Source organism: Sus scrofa, chromosome 6, assembly GCF_054392235.1.
Source record: "Sus scrofa isolate SSC_HxYL_T2T_F1_AM1 chromosome 6, Sscrofa_HxYL_maternal_Yorkshire_Landrace_v2.0, whole genome shotgun sequence".
NCBI classification, from domain to species: Eukaryota; Metazoa; Chordata; class Mammalia; order Artiodactyla; family Suidae; genus Sus; species Sus scrofa.
In genome coordinates, this window is record NC_139388.1 from 119,796,624 (window position 1) to 119,813,420 (window position 16,797).

Here is a 16,797-nt window from a genome sequence, read left to right on the forward strand (position 1 = left end):
TTCTCAAACTTATACTATTAGCTTATTTATACAGTTCCTCACCTAAATCAAAGAAAGAGAAACAAAGTAACAAATTAGAATGGGAAGAGGATTTTTAGATAGTCACATCAGCAAGAAAGACAATTAATGGGAAATAAATGAATGAAAGATATAAAAGTAAAAAAATGCATAATCACCCCTAAACAAAACAACAGAGAATCTGGTACCATTTAGAGCAGGACTCAGGAAATAAAGCTACTGGTCTCTGTCTCCAGCGGGGCTTTATTTCATTTCAGTAGTTAAATTTTCATTCTGACCTCAAACCATTGAAGAAAATAAAATTACTTTTCTACTCTCTGTTGACAAATGAGGGAATATGTAGTACATTTCAGGAAGTTGTATGCAAAAGGGGGGTGGGATGCAAAAGCAAATGCTTGAAAGGGTAAATTCCATTCACAGGGAATATTTCTTTTCCCCAAAGTGGTAATTAAATGAAGCCTTAGCTTAATCAAAAAAGAATATTCTAGGTCTCAGTAAGTACATTAGAAGTTACTTTAAAAAATATGTGTTTATACACATATGCATATGTTTATGCTTTATACATATGTTTATGTACGTAGTAACATTTCTAAACTCTTTACCTATAAAATTCTTAAACATCCTCCAACAATAGCAAAAACAAAACTACAAAGAGAAAAACATAGATCAAACAGAGATAAAAATGGACAACACTGAAAAACCACATGGGTATCCATGGGATTACTGCTTGGGACCATCAATTCAGCTGAAATCTTCTTCTAATCCCATGATAATATAGGTGGCTACTTAGCCAGAGTGGTGTCCTTAGCAGGAGAAGACAAAAACCCTTTCCCTCCTTGAAGTGAACGCACTCACCACCACAAAACTCCTTCAACATGGGTTGCGGGAACATGGAACACTGGCCATCTTTTTAGCTCTGGAGACCAGAAAGCCCGGTCAGAGCACAATGAAGGGTGAGGTGGGAAAGGCCTCTCACCTTGTGAGGAGAGACTGAAGAAAGATAAACCACACATATTATCCAACATAACCCACTACGAACTCCACACAGAGCTCATGAAATTTGTTCCGCTGGAATCCTATAGTTAAAAAAGAGATGATTCTGGAGTTCCCTTCATGGCTCAGCGGTTAATGAACCCACTAGGATCCATGAGGATGTGGGTTCCATCCCTGGCCTCACTCAGTGGGTTAAGGATCTGGCGATGCTGTGGCTATTCTGGTGGCCCAAAGTTGTAGCTCTGGTTGGACCCTTAGCCTGGGAACCTCCATAAGCAGTTGCTAGTCAGGGTGACCAAGCTATATCTATCTAGAGTTATGAACTAATAAAAACTTGCTTTGTTCCTCAACTCCAATGTCGTTGCTTCTCCTGAGTGCATCTCACAATGCTGAGTAAATGCCCTTACCAAGTAAAACTGTTCTAACGTTTTATGAAATGTGAACACTTGCTACTTAAGGTCAAAGAATTAGACATGGAGAATGGCACCACAAAATGGCAAACCGTCAGAAGACAGAAGCGAGAGTGGATCAAGTTTGCTGCGGCCTGTAGAGAAGGAGAAGATAACTCTAAGAGGAATCCTATTGCCAAAGTAAGTGATGAAATAAACGGGAGTGGGCTGCCCTGATAACAAAGGCTTCTGCAGGGCAGGAAGGCCCCTAGATTCTTCCAGGATTTGCAGCCTTCACTTCACCACAGTGATTTAGGAAGATGGGTGACACAGGGTAACTGGCTCTCATTGCTGAGGCACCGTTTTGAATGTTACCTTCCAGGATCTGATATAGGCACAGGTCCTTGCGTGATCCTAAAAGAGACTTGGATCTCCAGCACAATTGACTGTATCTGTTTATTGGTGTTCTGCTTATTGCCACCTGTATATGTTATAGGAAAGCTAGGCATGGTGTCATAGCCTTCTGACTAGCCCTCCCCCAAATCAAAGGTTTACAGTATTGATTAATTCTCCCCAAGAGGGTAAGAATTCCCCAAAAGTTCCCAAGAGATTCCAACATCCAGAAATGAGAAGAGTCTTAAGAAGTATTCCAAATAATGGCAATCAATAAGGAAGGAGAGTGAAGAAAAGAATGTATAATAAATTGATTCCCAAAGGATGGGACCCACATTAACAGCCTTACTAGCTCTTTCCAGGCATCTTGGCCTTGCCCCACTGATAAAATCAATGGTAGAGTGATCTACCAGATTTCTCTCCTTAAAGCTTTACATGTATACACAGCTTAAATGTATATACAAAGCTTTACATATTTAATAAACATCAGCAGCGGTGATATTACAGATATAACTTCAGCTCAAGAAAAGAGATGATTTATTCGCTTTCAGAAGTTTTCAAATTTTTGGAAATTTTTGGAAAGCTTTAAATTGTTATTGTTTCCATTTAACTCATAGTTATACCTTTATGTTATCCCATTTGTATGGAATATTCTTTTTTTTTTCTTTGTGTTTGGGGAGTTTCCTGAATTTTCATCTTTATAAATACTATCTTTGGGTTAGAGTGGAGTTAATCCAAGTTGTTTTTCCAACTGTTTACTTACTTGTGGATATTTGGGTAACAAATCAGTATATTACTGAGAGCTCTCATCATTAGTACATAGGTGAGATTTCAAAATTAAAGTACTTTTCTTCAAATTCATGAGCAATAGATATAAAACTATTCAAACAAGACTATATGGCAGAATATTTGCCATAAAATTTATTTGGCAAATGGATGATACAGTAGGTTTCAATTGATAAAATTATTGCCAATATCTCTAACCACTGTATTTCTCTTCAAGCTTTCTTAAGTTATTAAATCTCTAATTAAAGTCTAGGCAGGGTACATATTAATGTGACACAATCTTTTAAAAATAGCAAGGATGTTGATTTTTTATGTCAAACTCTATGTGCAGAGAAAATCAGAGAAATGGACAATGTATTCTTAATAATAACAAGTCTCGGAGTTCCCGTCGTGGCGCAGTGGTTAATGAATCCGACTAGGAACCATGAGGTTGCGGGTTCGGTCCCTGCCCTTGCTCAGTGGGTTAATGATCCGGCGTTGCCGTGAGCTGTGGTGTAGGTTGCAGACACGGCTCGGATCCCACGTTGCTGTGGCTCTGGCGTAGGCCAGTAGCTACAGCTCCGATTAGACCCCTAGCCTGGGAACCTCCATATGCCGCGGGAGCGGCCCAAGAAATAGCAAAAAAGACAAAAAAAAAAAAAAAAAAAAAAAAAAAAAAAAAAAAAAAAAAAAAAAAAAAAAAAAAAAAAAAAACAAGTCTCACATCAAGTATGTATGTCCCCTATGCCAGGAGTTGGAATGAGGGCTGGGATATAAGCAGAATTATCCCATTATAGGCTGATACTTCACAAAACTAGGTGAATTTTTCAAGGTCACACAGGCACAAATCACGGTGCCTGGTTAAATCCAAAGCCTATCTAGCTATACAGCCCATTCCCTTCTCATTGCACTACATTCTGCAGATCACGATCTGCTCTATATTAAATCACAGTCCTGGCTATTTTCCTCATAGATTCGATCAGACTGTGAAGTGAGTCAGAAGATTACATACCGCATCTCTGGGGCAGGAATTGATCGACCACCATATGGCGTATTCACCATTAATCCTAGAACTGGAGAAATTAACATCACTTCAGTGGTGGACAGAGAGATAACACCACTTTTCTTGGTAAGTTGCAGCCGTGTGTAGATTGGACGCAGTAGAGTGGAATCAAATAAAGGACTTGAATCAATGAAAAGGGCGTGAAAATAGAAGGTTTTAGTTCAGGATTCTTTGGTGTGTGGCATATGTGTGTGAGCAAATGTCTTGATAATATTAAAATGACTAGATTGTAATACAGTCTGAATTCACTGAAAAAAACTATTTGCACATTTCCTGATATAAATGTAGACAGGTTACCTAATTTCCTTTGATGAACAAAGACCCCTTTTTTTTTCCCCCAACTTTCCACAGATCTATTGTCGGGCTGTAAATTCAAGGGGTGAAGATTTAGAAAGGCCTCTTGAGCTTAGAGTCAAAGTTATGGACATAAACGATAACCCCCCAGTTTTTACACAAAATGTGTATGCAGCCAGCATCGAAGAAAACAGTGAAGCAAGTAAGTAGAATGACACTCCTTCTCTGCATTACACCATCTCTATTTCTCTTGGTCAAAAGCTTTAGGAGACTGAAACACAGGTAATTTCAAGATCAGAAAAAGTCAAACTTGTGTTTTGAACAAACCTCACAAATGCTAACTTAAAATTGATCTGGGGGGGAAAATCATGCCTAAAATACTAACCATCGTCGTGTTGGTGGAGGATTCTTATACATGTGATTTAGCAAGAGCTTAGCACCTTCCTGAGAGATGTTAACTGGACTCAGAATTAACTTAATCCAAATGGGTAAACTGAGGACGGAACCATGAATGTGCAAAAAGGCTCTGTTCTGATCTATTCCTCCAATTCTGGGCTGAACCTCACCAGTGAGAGAGTGGGGAAGGGTTCACTTACAACTGTCCCAATAAGGTCACTCACGAAGGTAATCACAGTCTACACAGCCAACTCACATAACATTTGGGTTTTGTTCTGTTTTTTCATCCTGCTTCTTTCATTCTCCAACACTAATATTCATTCTTTCCCTCTTTCTATCACTTCTCCTGAACTTCCACTCTGTGCTTATGCTTCCCCACTATTGCTACCTCTGCTCTTCTCTCCTTCTTTGCTTTCTGCCTCTTTCTTACCCCAGATCCTCTAATATTTCTTTTCTTTTCACATCTATGTCTGCTCTTATGCCTCTAAATAAATTTGGGGGAAAAGAATAGAAAAAAGAAATTTCAGAAGAAAGGCAGATAATGACTCTGATGGAGAGTCAAAGAAAGGATGGAGAAGTCTGGGGCAGAGGTGGGGGGAGTCGGGGAGGAGGCAAGAATGCTGAGGGAGAGAAGAGATAACTAAGGACAGGGGTTGAGGTGGGGAGTCAGGAGAATCCCTTTTTCAATTTTCCAAGAAAAAGGCTGTTGAAAATAAGACACACAAAACGTTTTACAATATAGGATGGGAGAACACAGAGAGGCAAAGAAAGGGTTTTTCTAAAAGAAGCCAAACAGAGGGGATGCAAAGTCCATCATGGTTTCTTCACTAAGACACTTCTGCACAAACTTGGTGAAGGAAGAGAAGTGGAAGCCCACACTCAAGTCCATATCCAAGTCTACCTCATTGCTGATCAGCAGCCTTGTTAATGTCTCTCAGATGAGGAGAAGGGCCAGAGCATATTTTCATCAACAAGGAATCCCATGAAACCTGGCTCTTTCTCTTCAAGCGACCCTGGTTCTCTGTACCAGGATTTTTCATGATGAAGCCTGGCTAGGAAGCAGAAAAACATCAGGGACAAACCAACTCTGAAAAATCTGTTCTGTGATGTCCTTAGAGATTGGCCCAAGATGCCTATGGTGTGTCCCTATGAATAATTAAGAACTTCTTATAATCCTGTGGACAATACTTCTTTTCAATCATTATGGTTTTTAGATGGTTCAGGAAAGGGCTATTATCTTCAAAGGCAGCCAATAATAATTCTCTGCTTTCTGGATGAGTGAAAATAATAATTGCAATGTCGAATTTAATTACGCTACAGTGTTTCCTAATTGAAACATTAAAAATAACACAAAACTATGGCAAAACAAATTTATAAAATCAATTTTTCAGCTTTATGATAAAGAATATTGAACTTTTTCCAACATTAAAGATGAATTACTTCACAAACTATTGGGTGTAAGATAGGCTCAAGGATGCATTGTACAACATAAGAAACATAGCCAACATTTTGTAGTTACTGTAAATGGAAAGTAACCTTTAAAATTGTATAAAATGTTTTAAATTTTAAAATATATTGGAGTTCCCATCATGGCACAATGGAAACGAATCTGACTAGGAACCATTAGGTTGCAGTTTCAATCCCTGGCCTTGCTCAGTGGGTTAAGGATCCAGCAGCGTTGCCCTGAGCTGTGGTGTACGTCTCACCCATGGCTCTGATCTGGCATTGCTGTGGCTCTGGCGTAGGCTGGCAGCTACAGCTCCAATTAGACCCCTAGCCTGGGAACCTCCATATGCCACGGGTGCAGCCCCAAAAAGTCAAAAGACTAAATAAATAAATAAAATATAGTTGCAGGAATGTAAGACAATGCCAGCCTTCTCATTATGTTTTGACATAGTTCATTTTCATAAAAAGGATGAGACTTATGTAAACTTAAGTTTATTATCATTACTTTAAATTAATAAGTATACATTTTAAAAGGTAAAGACTGACTTTTTTAAAAGATGACTATTTTTGCAAATTTACCACTTAATCATTTAAAGGGTTCAAGTACTTTATAAATGGGAAAGAAGCAAACCACCATTGTTTTTGTGATCAATGCTGTAGCTGGAAGTTACAGTTTTATATTCTCATGGAAAACCAGAACAAGAGAATTCAGGAGAGGGCTAGTCACTCTTTCTTCCTATATCTGACAATTGGCTGAAATGATTCTAACAGAGTCCCAAACATTCTCCACCTCCATCTTTGTTTCCAGACACCCTGGTAGTGAAATTAAGTGCCACAGATGCAGATGAAGAGAATCATCTGAATTCTAAAATTGCCTATAAGATCATCTCTCAGGAGCCGGCAGGTGCACCAATGTTCATCCTGAACAGGTACACCGGCGAAGTGCGCACAATGTCCAGTTTCCTTGACAGAGAGGTAAGCCTTCTACACATGAATTTCAAAAAATTAAGAAATTTAATTTTAAAGAGACAAAGATGAAATGATTCACATGTGCCCTTCTTCCAATGTAAAGGAGAAGAGTAAAAATAGTCCAACCACTATTTTTAAATGAAAATTATGAAAAGGCAAAATTGTATTAAAGGATTATAGAAAATTATAAAATGGAATAATCAGAATGTGTCAGATTTTATTCAAAACAAGAGCTAAGTCTTAAAATTCTCATTCATTTAAGCAACACAGCACGTACAACCTCCTCGTGAGGGGCTCAGATCGGGATGGAGCTACAGACGGACTGTCTTCCGAGTGTGACTGCAGAATCAAGGTTTTAGACGTCAACGATAACTTCCCCATTTTGGAAAAAACTTTTGTAAGTTGTTACTCCTATAATCCTTTTCTATAAGAGGCAGTAATTGATTTGCTTTCCCAAATCAATTTAGTTAGTTTGTAAGGCTGGTTCTGCTACATGCGTGGATGTGCTCAGTTTTGCTGTATAAACCTTGGAACTTCTTATGCATAACAATATACCTTAACAGTGCATGTTTGCCTTTGAGTCACTACTCTGCGCAAACCTCTGTGAAAGCAGAGACCATCTTCCCATGCTCCCCACTCACAGACACTTTATAAATATAACTCTGGGAATCATGTAACAACACTGACGTATCTTTCTAGGCCTGACGATTTGCTGAATTGATTCTATAAGAGTGCAAACATTTTCAACTTCAGTGTCCATCTTTAGGCATAAAGAAACATACAATCAAAAATGGCAGGGCCAAAAAATGTATTATTGGGCCACAGCTGTACTCATTCCTATCCATGTCATCTGTGGTGGCTTTGATCGTACAGCAGCAGAGATGAGTAGCTGTAACACAAACTCTCTGGCCCAAAACACCTACCATAATTACCATCCAGCCCTTTATCTAAAAGGAGGAAGAAATTTAGGAAAAATGTAAAATAAGCAAGAAAAATAAAACAAATGCCCGTTTGACCTTGATTTCATTTACAGCACCAGAAAATCAGTTTTACTATCTTAGAATCATTTTATCCTTCTGTATCCGATTGGATGCATGGCTGGTGCAAAAATCATCACCATCATTTTTGCTAGTATTTTAAATGATAATTATGTATTTGTAAATTATAAAATTGATCTATGTCATTTCAGTACTCAGCCAGTATTGAAGAGAATTGTTTAAGTTCGGAACTGATACGATTCCAAGCAATTGATCTTGACGAAGAAGGCACTGACAACTGGTTGGCAAAATATGTAATTCTTTCTGGAAACGATGGGAATTGGTTTGATATTCAAACTGACCCACGAACCAATGAAGGAATTCTGAAAGTCGTCAAGGTACAGTATGGGGTCTGCAATATTTTCTTCCAAAGGGTTAAAATAATCAGAGGAAAAAAATCTGCTTACAACAAGTACCCCATAACTTTGAACACTACTGATGTGGACAAGCCCCCTGAGCTGGCTTACTGTGTTGGCTTATTGAGACGTCCACCCCAGCAACACAGTATTTATCACCAAGAGAAATAAGAAGTCTGTTTTGTTCTCACAATGCCCAACATCAAGTTGAAAAGACATGACAGGTACTCCCAAACTAGATAATAATATGAGTTAAAAACAAAATAAATAGTAGTAAGATGCTATGATATTACATGCAATGAATGTCCAAATGGGTAAATATGAAATAATTACTAAGAGGTAAGAGCCTTCTGAGACAGATATGGCTGAAAAGTTCTCATTCATGGAATAAGGTTTGGGGTTTTTTTTTGGGGGGGGGCTTTTGAATTTCATTATATTTACAGTTGTACAACAATCATCACAACCTAATTTTACAGCATTTCCATCCCAAACCCCCAGCCCATTCCTCCCCACCCCCCAGCAACCCGTCTCCTTTAGTAACCATAGATTTTTCAAAGTCTGCGAGTCAGTATCTGTTCTGCAAATAAGATCATTGTATCTTTTTTTTAGATTCCACATATAAGTGATAGCATATGACATTTGTGTCTCACTAACTTTACTCAGCATGATAATTTCTAGGTCCATCTGTGTTGCTGCAAATGCTGTTATTTCTTTCCTTTTAACGGCTGAGTAATATTCCATTGTATACATGTACCACGTCTTCTTTATCCACTCCTCTGTCAATGGACATTTAGGGTGCTTCCATGTCTTGGCTATTGTATATAGTAGTGAAATGAACATTGGGATACATGTATCTTTTTGAGCCATGGTTTTCTCTGGATAGATGCCCAGGAGTGGGATTGCTGGATCAAATAGTAATTCTATTTTTAGTTTTTTGAGGAATCTCCATACTGTTTTCCATAGTCGCTGCACCAATTTACATTCCCACCAACAGCGTAGGAGGGTTCCTTTTTCTCCACACCCTCTCCAGCATTTATTGTTTGTAGACTTTTTTGATAATGGCCATTCTGACTGGTGTAAGGTGGTATATGGAACAAGGTTTAAGTAAGACCTTATAACTCAGATTGCTAACATGGGTAATGAAAAGAGCAAACACCCTGAGGCGAGAAAATGTAAAGCATGTTCAGGCATGATGAGCAGCTCTGTGGGGCTGTACAGAGTATTCACTGAAGGAAGCAATGAGATGCAGGAACAGACGTTGAGATGGAGTCAGTCTGCTGAGAACCTTCAGTACTAGACTGCAGGATTTGACTTTTCCTTGTAGATTAATTTTTCTTAAATTACTTTATGCTTTTACTTTACAGACAGCAATAAAATCTAGAAATACAAATTAGAAATAAAATATAAAACTGTAAGACTCAAATTAGCATGAATGTAATAAAGGAAATTAATTTTTTGATGCAAAACCACTACTAATAACTTAGAACTTATAGTTATGAAAATATTTACAGAGAGACCCATGCACACATGCAGTGTAGTACAGTGTCAATTGTGATTACTTAATTCTGTTACTACTTTTCTCTATTCCAGTTACTAGGAAACTTTTTTTCAAACAGTAAATTAGCAAGCCATTTAGCCTTCATCTAATGCACAATATCACTTATATACTGAATTTTTCTCTTTTGCAATTGTTTAGAACAATTAAAGTATTACAACTTTCCACAAAACTCAACCACTAGCACTGAAATCCTGCAGTGTGGCTTCTATTAAAATTTTCTGAAGCAAAATACCCACCAGAAGCCAAAGCTCTCTTTCTGGAGGCATTGTCTTCATCTTGAGCCCTTCCTGAGCCTCGCTCTAGACCCATAAAAGGCTGCCCACCTCTCTAATACACACTTGCATGTGCTTCATACATGATTATTCTCAGTCATGCCTTAACGTGCAGAAACTGAGTTTTTCCAGCCTCTTCATTCTAACTCCAAGCAGATAAGAGTGGTGGACAGCTGTTTTTATTACTGTTTGCACACCAATAAAAATAGGGCATAACTGGAAGACCCTTGATAAAGGGCCCCATTTGCAAGCAATGGATGAGAGACTTTCTGCCTTTCCTCTATCTGCTTTTACCTCTCCTGTCAGAGGAAAGATTAGCCCTCAAGCAATTCCCTGTCCCCACCTTTTGTGAACATCTGTAATTGATAACAACTTTAGCCACCTATTAACTTATTTTCACCACACTCCATTCAATGGGAAGAGAAGTATTCTGACAAACGAAAAATACAAATGTATGTATGCACAGGAAAACCACAAAAGATCTATCAGAAGAGAGTAACCCAGATTTTTCATTTATTTAAAGACAGCATGAGATTCTAGCAAATAAAAATTCAATTGTAGAAGAAGGATCTCCCAACTGAAAATCCATTTCTGAGTCCACAATTCATATTCATCACAGAAGCCACACTGCATGATTTCAGTGCTAGAGGTTGAGTTTTGTGGAAAGTCATAATACTTTAATTGTTCTAAACAATTGCAAAAGAGAAAAATTCAATACATAAGTGATATTGTGCACTAGATGAAGGCTAAATGGCTTGCTAATTTACTGTCTGAAAAAAAGTTTCCTAGTAACTGGAATAGAGAAAAGTAATAACAGAATTAAATAATATTCAGAGTCCATAATTCATACTATGTGGTCCAGGGAGGGGAACCAAGGTACAAGGTTAAAAGTCCAAATCTCAAGGACTGAAATTTAAGTGAGGCATGTTGAGCAAGTCCCAAACAAGAACCCAAGTGAATTCCTATGGATATTTCTTATTAGCTCTTGTGAAGAATTTAACTAAAATCTAAAAGAACATTCTAGGGGTCATGGAATTTCCCTGAGAAGAAGATATTTATCTAAGGGTCTTGCTGATAACACTGGTATCTTGCTTTCTGTTGTTGGTAAATGTGATGTTGACATTAGCTTCCAGAGCACTTCTAAACGGTGCCCCATACTCTTTTCCACATTTGCTTATTTCACTTGTTATAGAAAAGGAAACTCTTCCAAGTGAAAATCCATTTTTGAGTCTGTAATTCATATGCAGCTCTGTGCTGAATCATTGGTGATGACTTTATGTCACCACATCAGTTATTCTGGATCAAAAGATTCTATTTATCTTCTATCCAAAGAAATCCTCTCAAAGGTGACTTTTATTGGGCCATGGCATGTACTTATTTGAACATCTTTTATAAAGGCGGTTTCTTGTCCACCAGACCTGGAACAATTAAATTATACTTAAGGCTGACTATAAGAGTCATGAATTCTCCTTTAGAAGTTGTTTGCATCTTTTTTTTTAATTACATGTTCAATTACCTCATATATATTGGCTTCTTTATTCTCCAATTATACTTCCAAGATAGTCTCAGATATGAATTCTACAAAGGAAACCTGGGTACTATTTATTCATTCAATAGTTGTGGGAACATTTTTATTTCATTCTAAGTTTACTTTTTATTTCACATAAACACCTCATTTGGAAAGAAAAATCATCTTTCATTCCTGGGTTTTTATGTAAAATGTTCAAAACTCCAAAATTGGAGTCCAATTTAAAGTCATAGGCCTAAATGACTCGTGTCCCTGATTATGCCAAAAGATAAAAGAAGTAACATATCTAAAATACCCAATGCCATAATAAATAAAATTTTATCAATTCAAGATCATAACTGCAAAGTTCCTGGACTTTATTCTAGTGTGCTGCTTTTTTTGTGGTGGGGGGGGGAGGCCATGCCAGTGACATGTGGAAGTTGCCAGACCAGGGACTGAATCAGTGCCACAGCAGTGACCTGAGCTGCCGCCACCGCAATGACAACGTCGAGTCCTTAACCCACTGCACCACAAGTAGAACTCCTAGTGTGCTGCTTTTTTATTATGGTTCCTTTCTCTTTCAAGAGAGTCCTTTTGCTATTTCAGAATTTTTTACCTTCTATCATTTCAGGTGCTGGATTATGAACAAGTGCCTAATATTCACCTTAGTATTGGAGTTAAAAACCAAGCTGAATTTCACCACTCAGTTGCTTCTCAGTTCCGAATGCACTCGACCCCTGTGAAAATTCAAGTTGTTAATGTGAGAGAAGGACCCGCATTTCATCCAAATTCTATGACTTTCAGTGTGAGGGAAGGAATGAGAGGAAATTCCTTATTGAATTATGTGCTTGGTACATACACGGCTATAGATCTGGATACAGGAAATCCTGCAACAAATGTCAGGTACTACCGATATTTTGCTCATGTTAAAGTGATAAAAGCACGGTTCTGTCCTGTGTTAATTCATGCAGTGTGTGCTAATGTGTGTGGGTTGAAATACTTTTGGAGTTTTGCTTTGCTTTTTGTGTGTGGCTGTTTGTTTTAGAAGACTACTGAGGCATTAACATTTTTTCAGAAGTCTCATAGTGTTTAAGAGGCAGTAAGGGCTTCAACTGGTTAAAAGAGTAATTATGTCCAGGGAGCAATTGTAAGATCAAAGAGCCACCTACAGTTACTCTTTGAGTCTCTTTGATCTCTTGTGTCCTGTTGTACTGCCCTGAACCCAGGATGATTAAGCCGTGTTATAAACATCAAGAAAGATGAATCATTGCTTTTTTCCTTAAAAACCTGTGTTATCTAATGACTCAGGGGTTAATTTCAACCTCCTGCTTGACCTAAAACAAACAAAAAAAAAAACATAACAAAAGAAGCTGAATGAAACACAGACATTTGAGAAATTTGATGAGCCTAAAGAGAGTCAGGATTGCAAAAACAGAAAGGTAGGTATTAGGGGCATTAAGTACATAGATTATACATGAATTAGACCTATGGAAGATAATCTGGAAGATAACTATAGTGAAATATACAAGGTTTCTCTATATCTTCTTTGCCCCTCTTCTTTCTTCTTAATATTTTTGTTCTCTGTTTTTCTTTTTTGGCTGCACCCATGGCATATGGAAGTTACCAGGCCAGGGATCAAATCTAAGCCACAGCTGCGATCAAATCTACACCGCAGCTATAGCGACACCAGATCCTTAACCCACTGTGCCACAGCAGGAACTCCTCCCCAATATTTTTGGAGTGATAAAGTCTACCGATGTATAAATTACTTTTGATATTAACAGTTTTGATTACTTAATCAGCTAATAAATTGGTAGACAACAAAAGTTATGAAGTCTATCAGAGGAAAGCATATGCCATATAAGTGCCTTGAACATTTGAATCTGTGTGTTGTACAGAGAGCAGATTTTCTTCCAATATGGTCAAGAACTTTGAATCCACTATATGTAGCAAAAACCCACACAGGATGACTAGAAGATACCACAAGTCCTAAGAGGCCAACAATGAGGTGCTCTGAAATCAATAAGCCTTAAAATCCAGAGTACAAACTATACCACATTGAAAATGAATAAAGCATACTTCCTCAACAGATAAGTGCTATGATGCTATGATTTGAAACACAGACCTGAAATAAACTCATACATTTTATTAACGATTATATTAAAAGCTGGAAGAGTAAGAATTATGAAACTATAAAATTGTGTTGTGAATATGTGCATTATATATTCAACATTAGAATTTTATTGCCTATACATTTTATAAATTAAGTCAATTATCAGTGTAAAGCATGCAAACCCCATATATTAAGTTTAACACATTGTGCAGCTTAAAATTATTGACTTTCATGTAAGCAAATGATGAATGTATTTATTTAAAAACAGGTATATCATAGGACATGATGCAGGCAACTGGTTAAAAGTAGATTCAAGGACTGGTGAGATACAATTTTCTAGGGAATTTGATAAGAAGTCAAAATATATAACCAATGGGATATACACAGCAGAGATCCTGGCTATAGATGGTAAGAAAATTTATCTTCAATATCTTAATAAAATTACTAGTGTTACATGAAATGCAAATAGTATTCTAACGTCGATATTAGATTGACTCAAAGCATATCATTTACCGGTGTCCGTAAGACTTAGAAAGAGTTCTAAACACCTAAGTCAAGAACTGAATTCAGCATCCTTATAACCATATTTTACAGTTGTCATAATTTATATCACCAAATTCCAAAAAAAGAATTGTATGTGACTTAAGGTGTGAAGTATAAAAGTTAAAATATATAAATAAAATTCAGTTTTTGCCTATGATCTCATCCCTTGAGATGGTTGATCAACTTGTAGGGTATGTTAGAAATGTTTACTTAAAGTGAGTGCTACGAGGTGTGCATAAAATTCAATAGGGTATCACCTGGGGGAAAGGCAGTGTCCCAAAGTGTAGTTATTTTATAGCCACTAAAACTAGCTCCAGTGAGAAGCCTGTGTGAGTGTTTTTTGATTAGACATGTTGTCCAAAGAAAGATGTTAAGGACCAAGAAAACGCAAGAAACAGAGGATCCAAATTAAAAGCCATAAGCAGGAGTTCCTGTCGTGGTTCAGTGGTTAACCAATCCTACTAGGAACCGTGAGGTTGCGGGTTCAATCCCTGGCCTTGATCAGTGGGTTAAGGATCTGGCGTTGCCATGAGCTGTGGTGTAGGTTGCAGACGTGGCTTGGATCCCGTGTTGCTGTGGCTCTGGTGTAGGAGCCTACAGCTCTGATTAGAACCCTAGCCTGGGAACCTCCACATGCCGCAGGAGTGGCCCAAGAAATGGCAAAAAGACAAAAAAACAAAGAACAAAAAAAAGCCATAAGCACAAATGCACTCAATTAACTTGTAATTGGGCTGTTCCTCATGTGGGAAAATCTATTAAAGATTCCTCTGGTGAGTAGCAACAGGAATTTGTTTAATGATTCCCTGGAGCAGCGCCTAGGAAACCAGCTACTGCAAAACAAAACAGCAGAAAAAGGAAAGTAACCAGGAAAGAAGAGGGAAACAAGATATTCCAGATAACATACCTAACAGAAGATAGATATTGTAGGTTTGCATTAAGTTTATATCTGAGCTTTACAGCAGCCAAACAAAGACAAAGATAAGTAGGCAGTATAAGACTGAAAGAGAAACTATGGTAATACCCAAGTAATTACAGTCCATACATCTGGTTCTTATCCTGTGAGCATCACTTTTAACATCTGGGTCAGCTATGCAAATATTATAGTCTTATTTATTATCAGTATTCTAGAGATCCTATTCCTAAAAAGAATTCTAGAGCCAAGTTGACCACAGCCTATGTTTGTACATGGGCCATATGTGAAAATCTTCAAAAACTAGAATAAAAAATTCATCATTTTAAGTAAATAAAAAGAGAGAAAAATATAACATGTATCCACAGAAACCTAACAACAAGGGCCATGGTTTATTTCCCTAAGCAGAGGATCTGCACTGCCACAAGCCATTCAGGTTGTTTGGATAAGTTTGCTCAAGGATGCGCAGAATGCAAATGCAATGGGGTAGCACGTGCTGTCAGCAATAGCTTGAGCTGTGGGTTTGCCATAGCAAGAGGCCATAAAAAATTTCCAGAGGATCAGAGAACAACACGGAACAAAATCCATGGGATAATCCGGTGTCTCTCTAATAAACCTAAATCTAAAGAGTCCAGTGCTGAATGGGGTATAGAACCATGTAGAATACGGGAGTTCCTGTCGTGGCTCAGCAGTTAACGAACCTGACTAGTATTCATGAGGACGCAGGTTGGACCCCTGGCCTCACTCAGTGGATTAAGGATCAGGTGTTGCCGTGAGCTGTGGGGTCACAGACGTGGCTTGGATCCGGCGTTCCTGTGGCTGTGGCACAGACCGGCTGCTGTAGCTCCAATTCAACCCCTAGCCTGGGAACCTCCATATGTCACAGGTACATCCCTAAGGAAAACAAAAAACAAAAAACAAAAAACAAAAAAAAAAACATGTAGAATATGAATAGGCTCCTGGTTTGTTATCACTAACTAAATGAGTCTACTACTTAGGTATACAGAAAACATCTTTAAAAGATATTTATTAATTTCTCAAAAAAATGACCTAAAGATGATAATGTTCTACTTTACAAATGAGAAAGCTAAGACTTCTCTCAAGCTAAAAACAAAATAACTCTTTATTCAACATAAAGTAGAAAAGTGAAATGAAAGTCCGGACTCCTGTTTTTTGGTCCTCTGCCTCTTCTAATAAACTACACTAACCCCAAAATCTGTTTCAAATAGGTTAGGAGAAAAATCTAATAGGTTTATACATTTTCAGAAGCAGAATTTCAGAGAGAAATCACATCTAAGGGATTTTAAAATAAACAGTGAAATAGAAGGAAAAAATACACTAACAATTAACTTCAAATTGCAGTTATTTCCACAAACACAGGACTCAATAGGTATCGAGAATGGAAGGCTCCAAGCTAGACTGGAGGATTTTCATTTTGGGGGGACAGGGTGGGAATAGAAAGCAGCAACCCTTGTCTGAGGAAGGACATCTAATTTGCACCCTGAGATGTGTAGGAGTTAGCAGACTGAAACAGGGATGAAAGACATTTTAGGAAGAGAGAATAGAAAGTGAAAGAATTCCAAGTTAGGAAAGAACTTGCTCAAAGTACGAAAAAGAAGCCATGTACCTGGAGGGTAATGAACAAAAGACTGAAGCCGACAGGAACTTATCATGAACATTCTCAGGAGTCATTCAAACTATTCCTCTATGCTGCAGCATCATGAGATGTGAGAAAGAATTTTCTCCCTGACACCATTCACCCGAGCACCAATATG

At 37.8% G+C, this 16,797-nt stretch overlaps 2 protein-coding genes across 3 annotated transcripts in view; one reads left to right on the forward strand and one right to left on the reverse strand.

Moving 5' to 3' along the window:
• Positions 1 to 16,797, forward strand: part of DSG4 (desmoglein 4) — a 39,877-nt gene that overhangs the window by 14,880 nt on the left and 8,200 nt on the right. Inside the window, exons 4-11 of the mRNA XM_003356395.5 lie at positions 1,470 to 1,601; positions 3,532 to 3,687; positions 3,973 to 4,117; positions 6,566 to 6,732; positions 6,989 to 7,123; positions 7,916 to 8,101; positions 12,088 to 12,359; positions 13,838 to 13,977. Of these exons, the coding sequence (XP_003356443.4) occupies positions 1,470 to 1,601; positions 3,532 to 3,687; positions 3,973 to 4,117; positions 6,566 to 6,732; positions 6,989 to 7,123; positions 7,916 to 8,101; positions 12,088 to 12,359; positions 13,838 to 13,977 (1,333 nt within the window). The remainder of the gene's footprint in view (positions 1 to 1,469; positions 1,602 to 3,531; positions 3,688 to 3,972; positions 4,118 to 6,565; positions 6,733 to 6,988; positions 7,124 to 7,915; positions 8,102 to 12,087; positions 12,360 to 13,837; positions 13,978 to 16,797) is intronic.
• The window catches only part of LOC110261189 (uncharacterized), a 95,564-nt gene continuing 85,519 nt past the window's right edge, over positions 6,753 to 16,797 (reverse strand). Inside the window, exons 2-3 of one of the 2 annotated variants that reach the window (XM_084964424.1) lie at positions 12,121 to 12,193; positions 6,753 to 9,496 (exon numbers count right to left, since the gene is read on the reverse strand). The gene's annotated coding sequence lies outside the window, so the exon portion shown is untranslated. The remainder of the gene's footprint in view (positions 9,497 to 12,120; positions 12,194 to 16,797) is intronic. The other variant, XM_084964425.1, reaches the window with a different exon arrangement.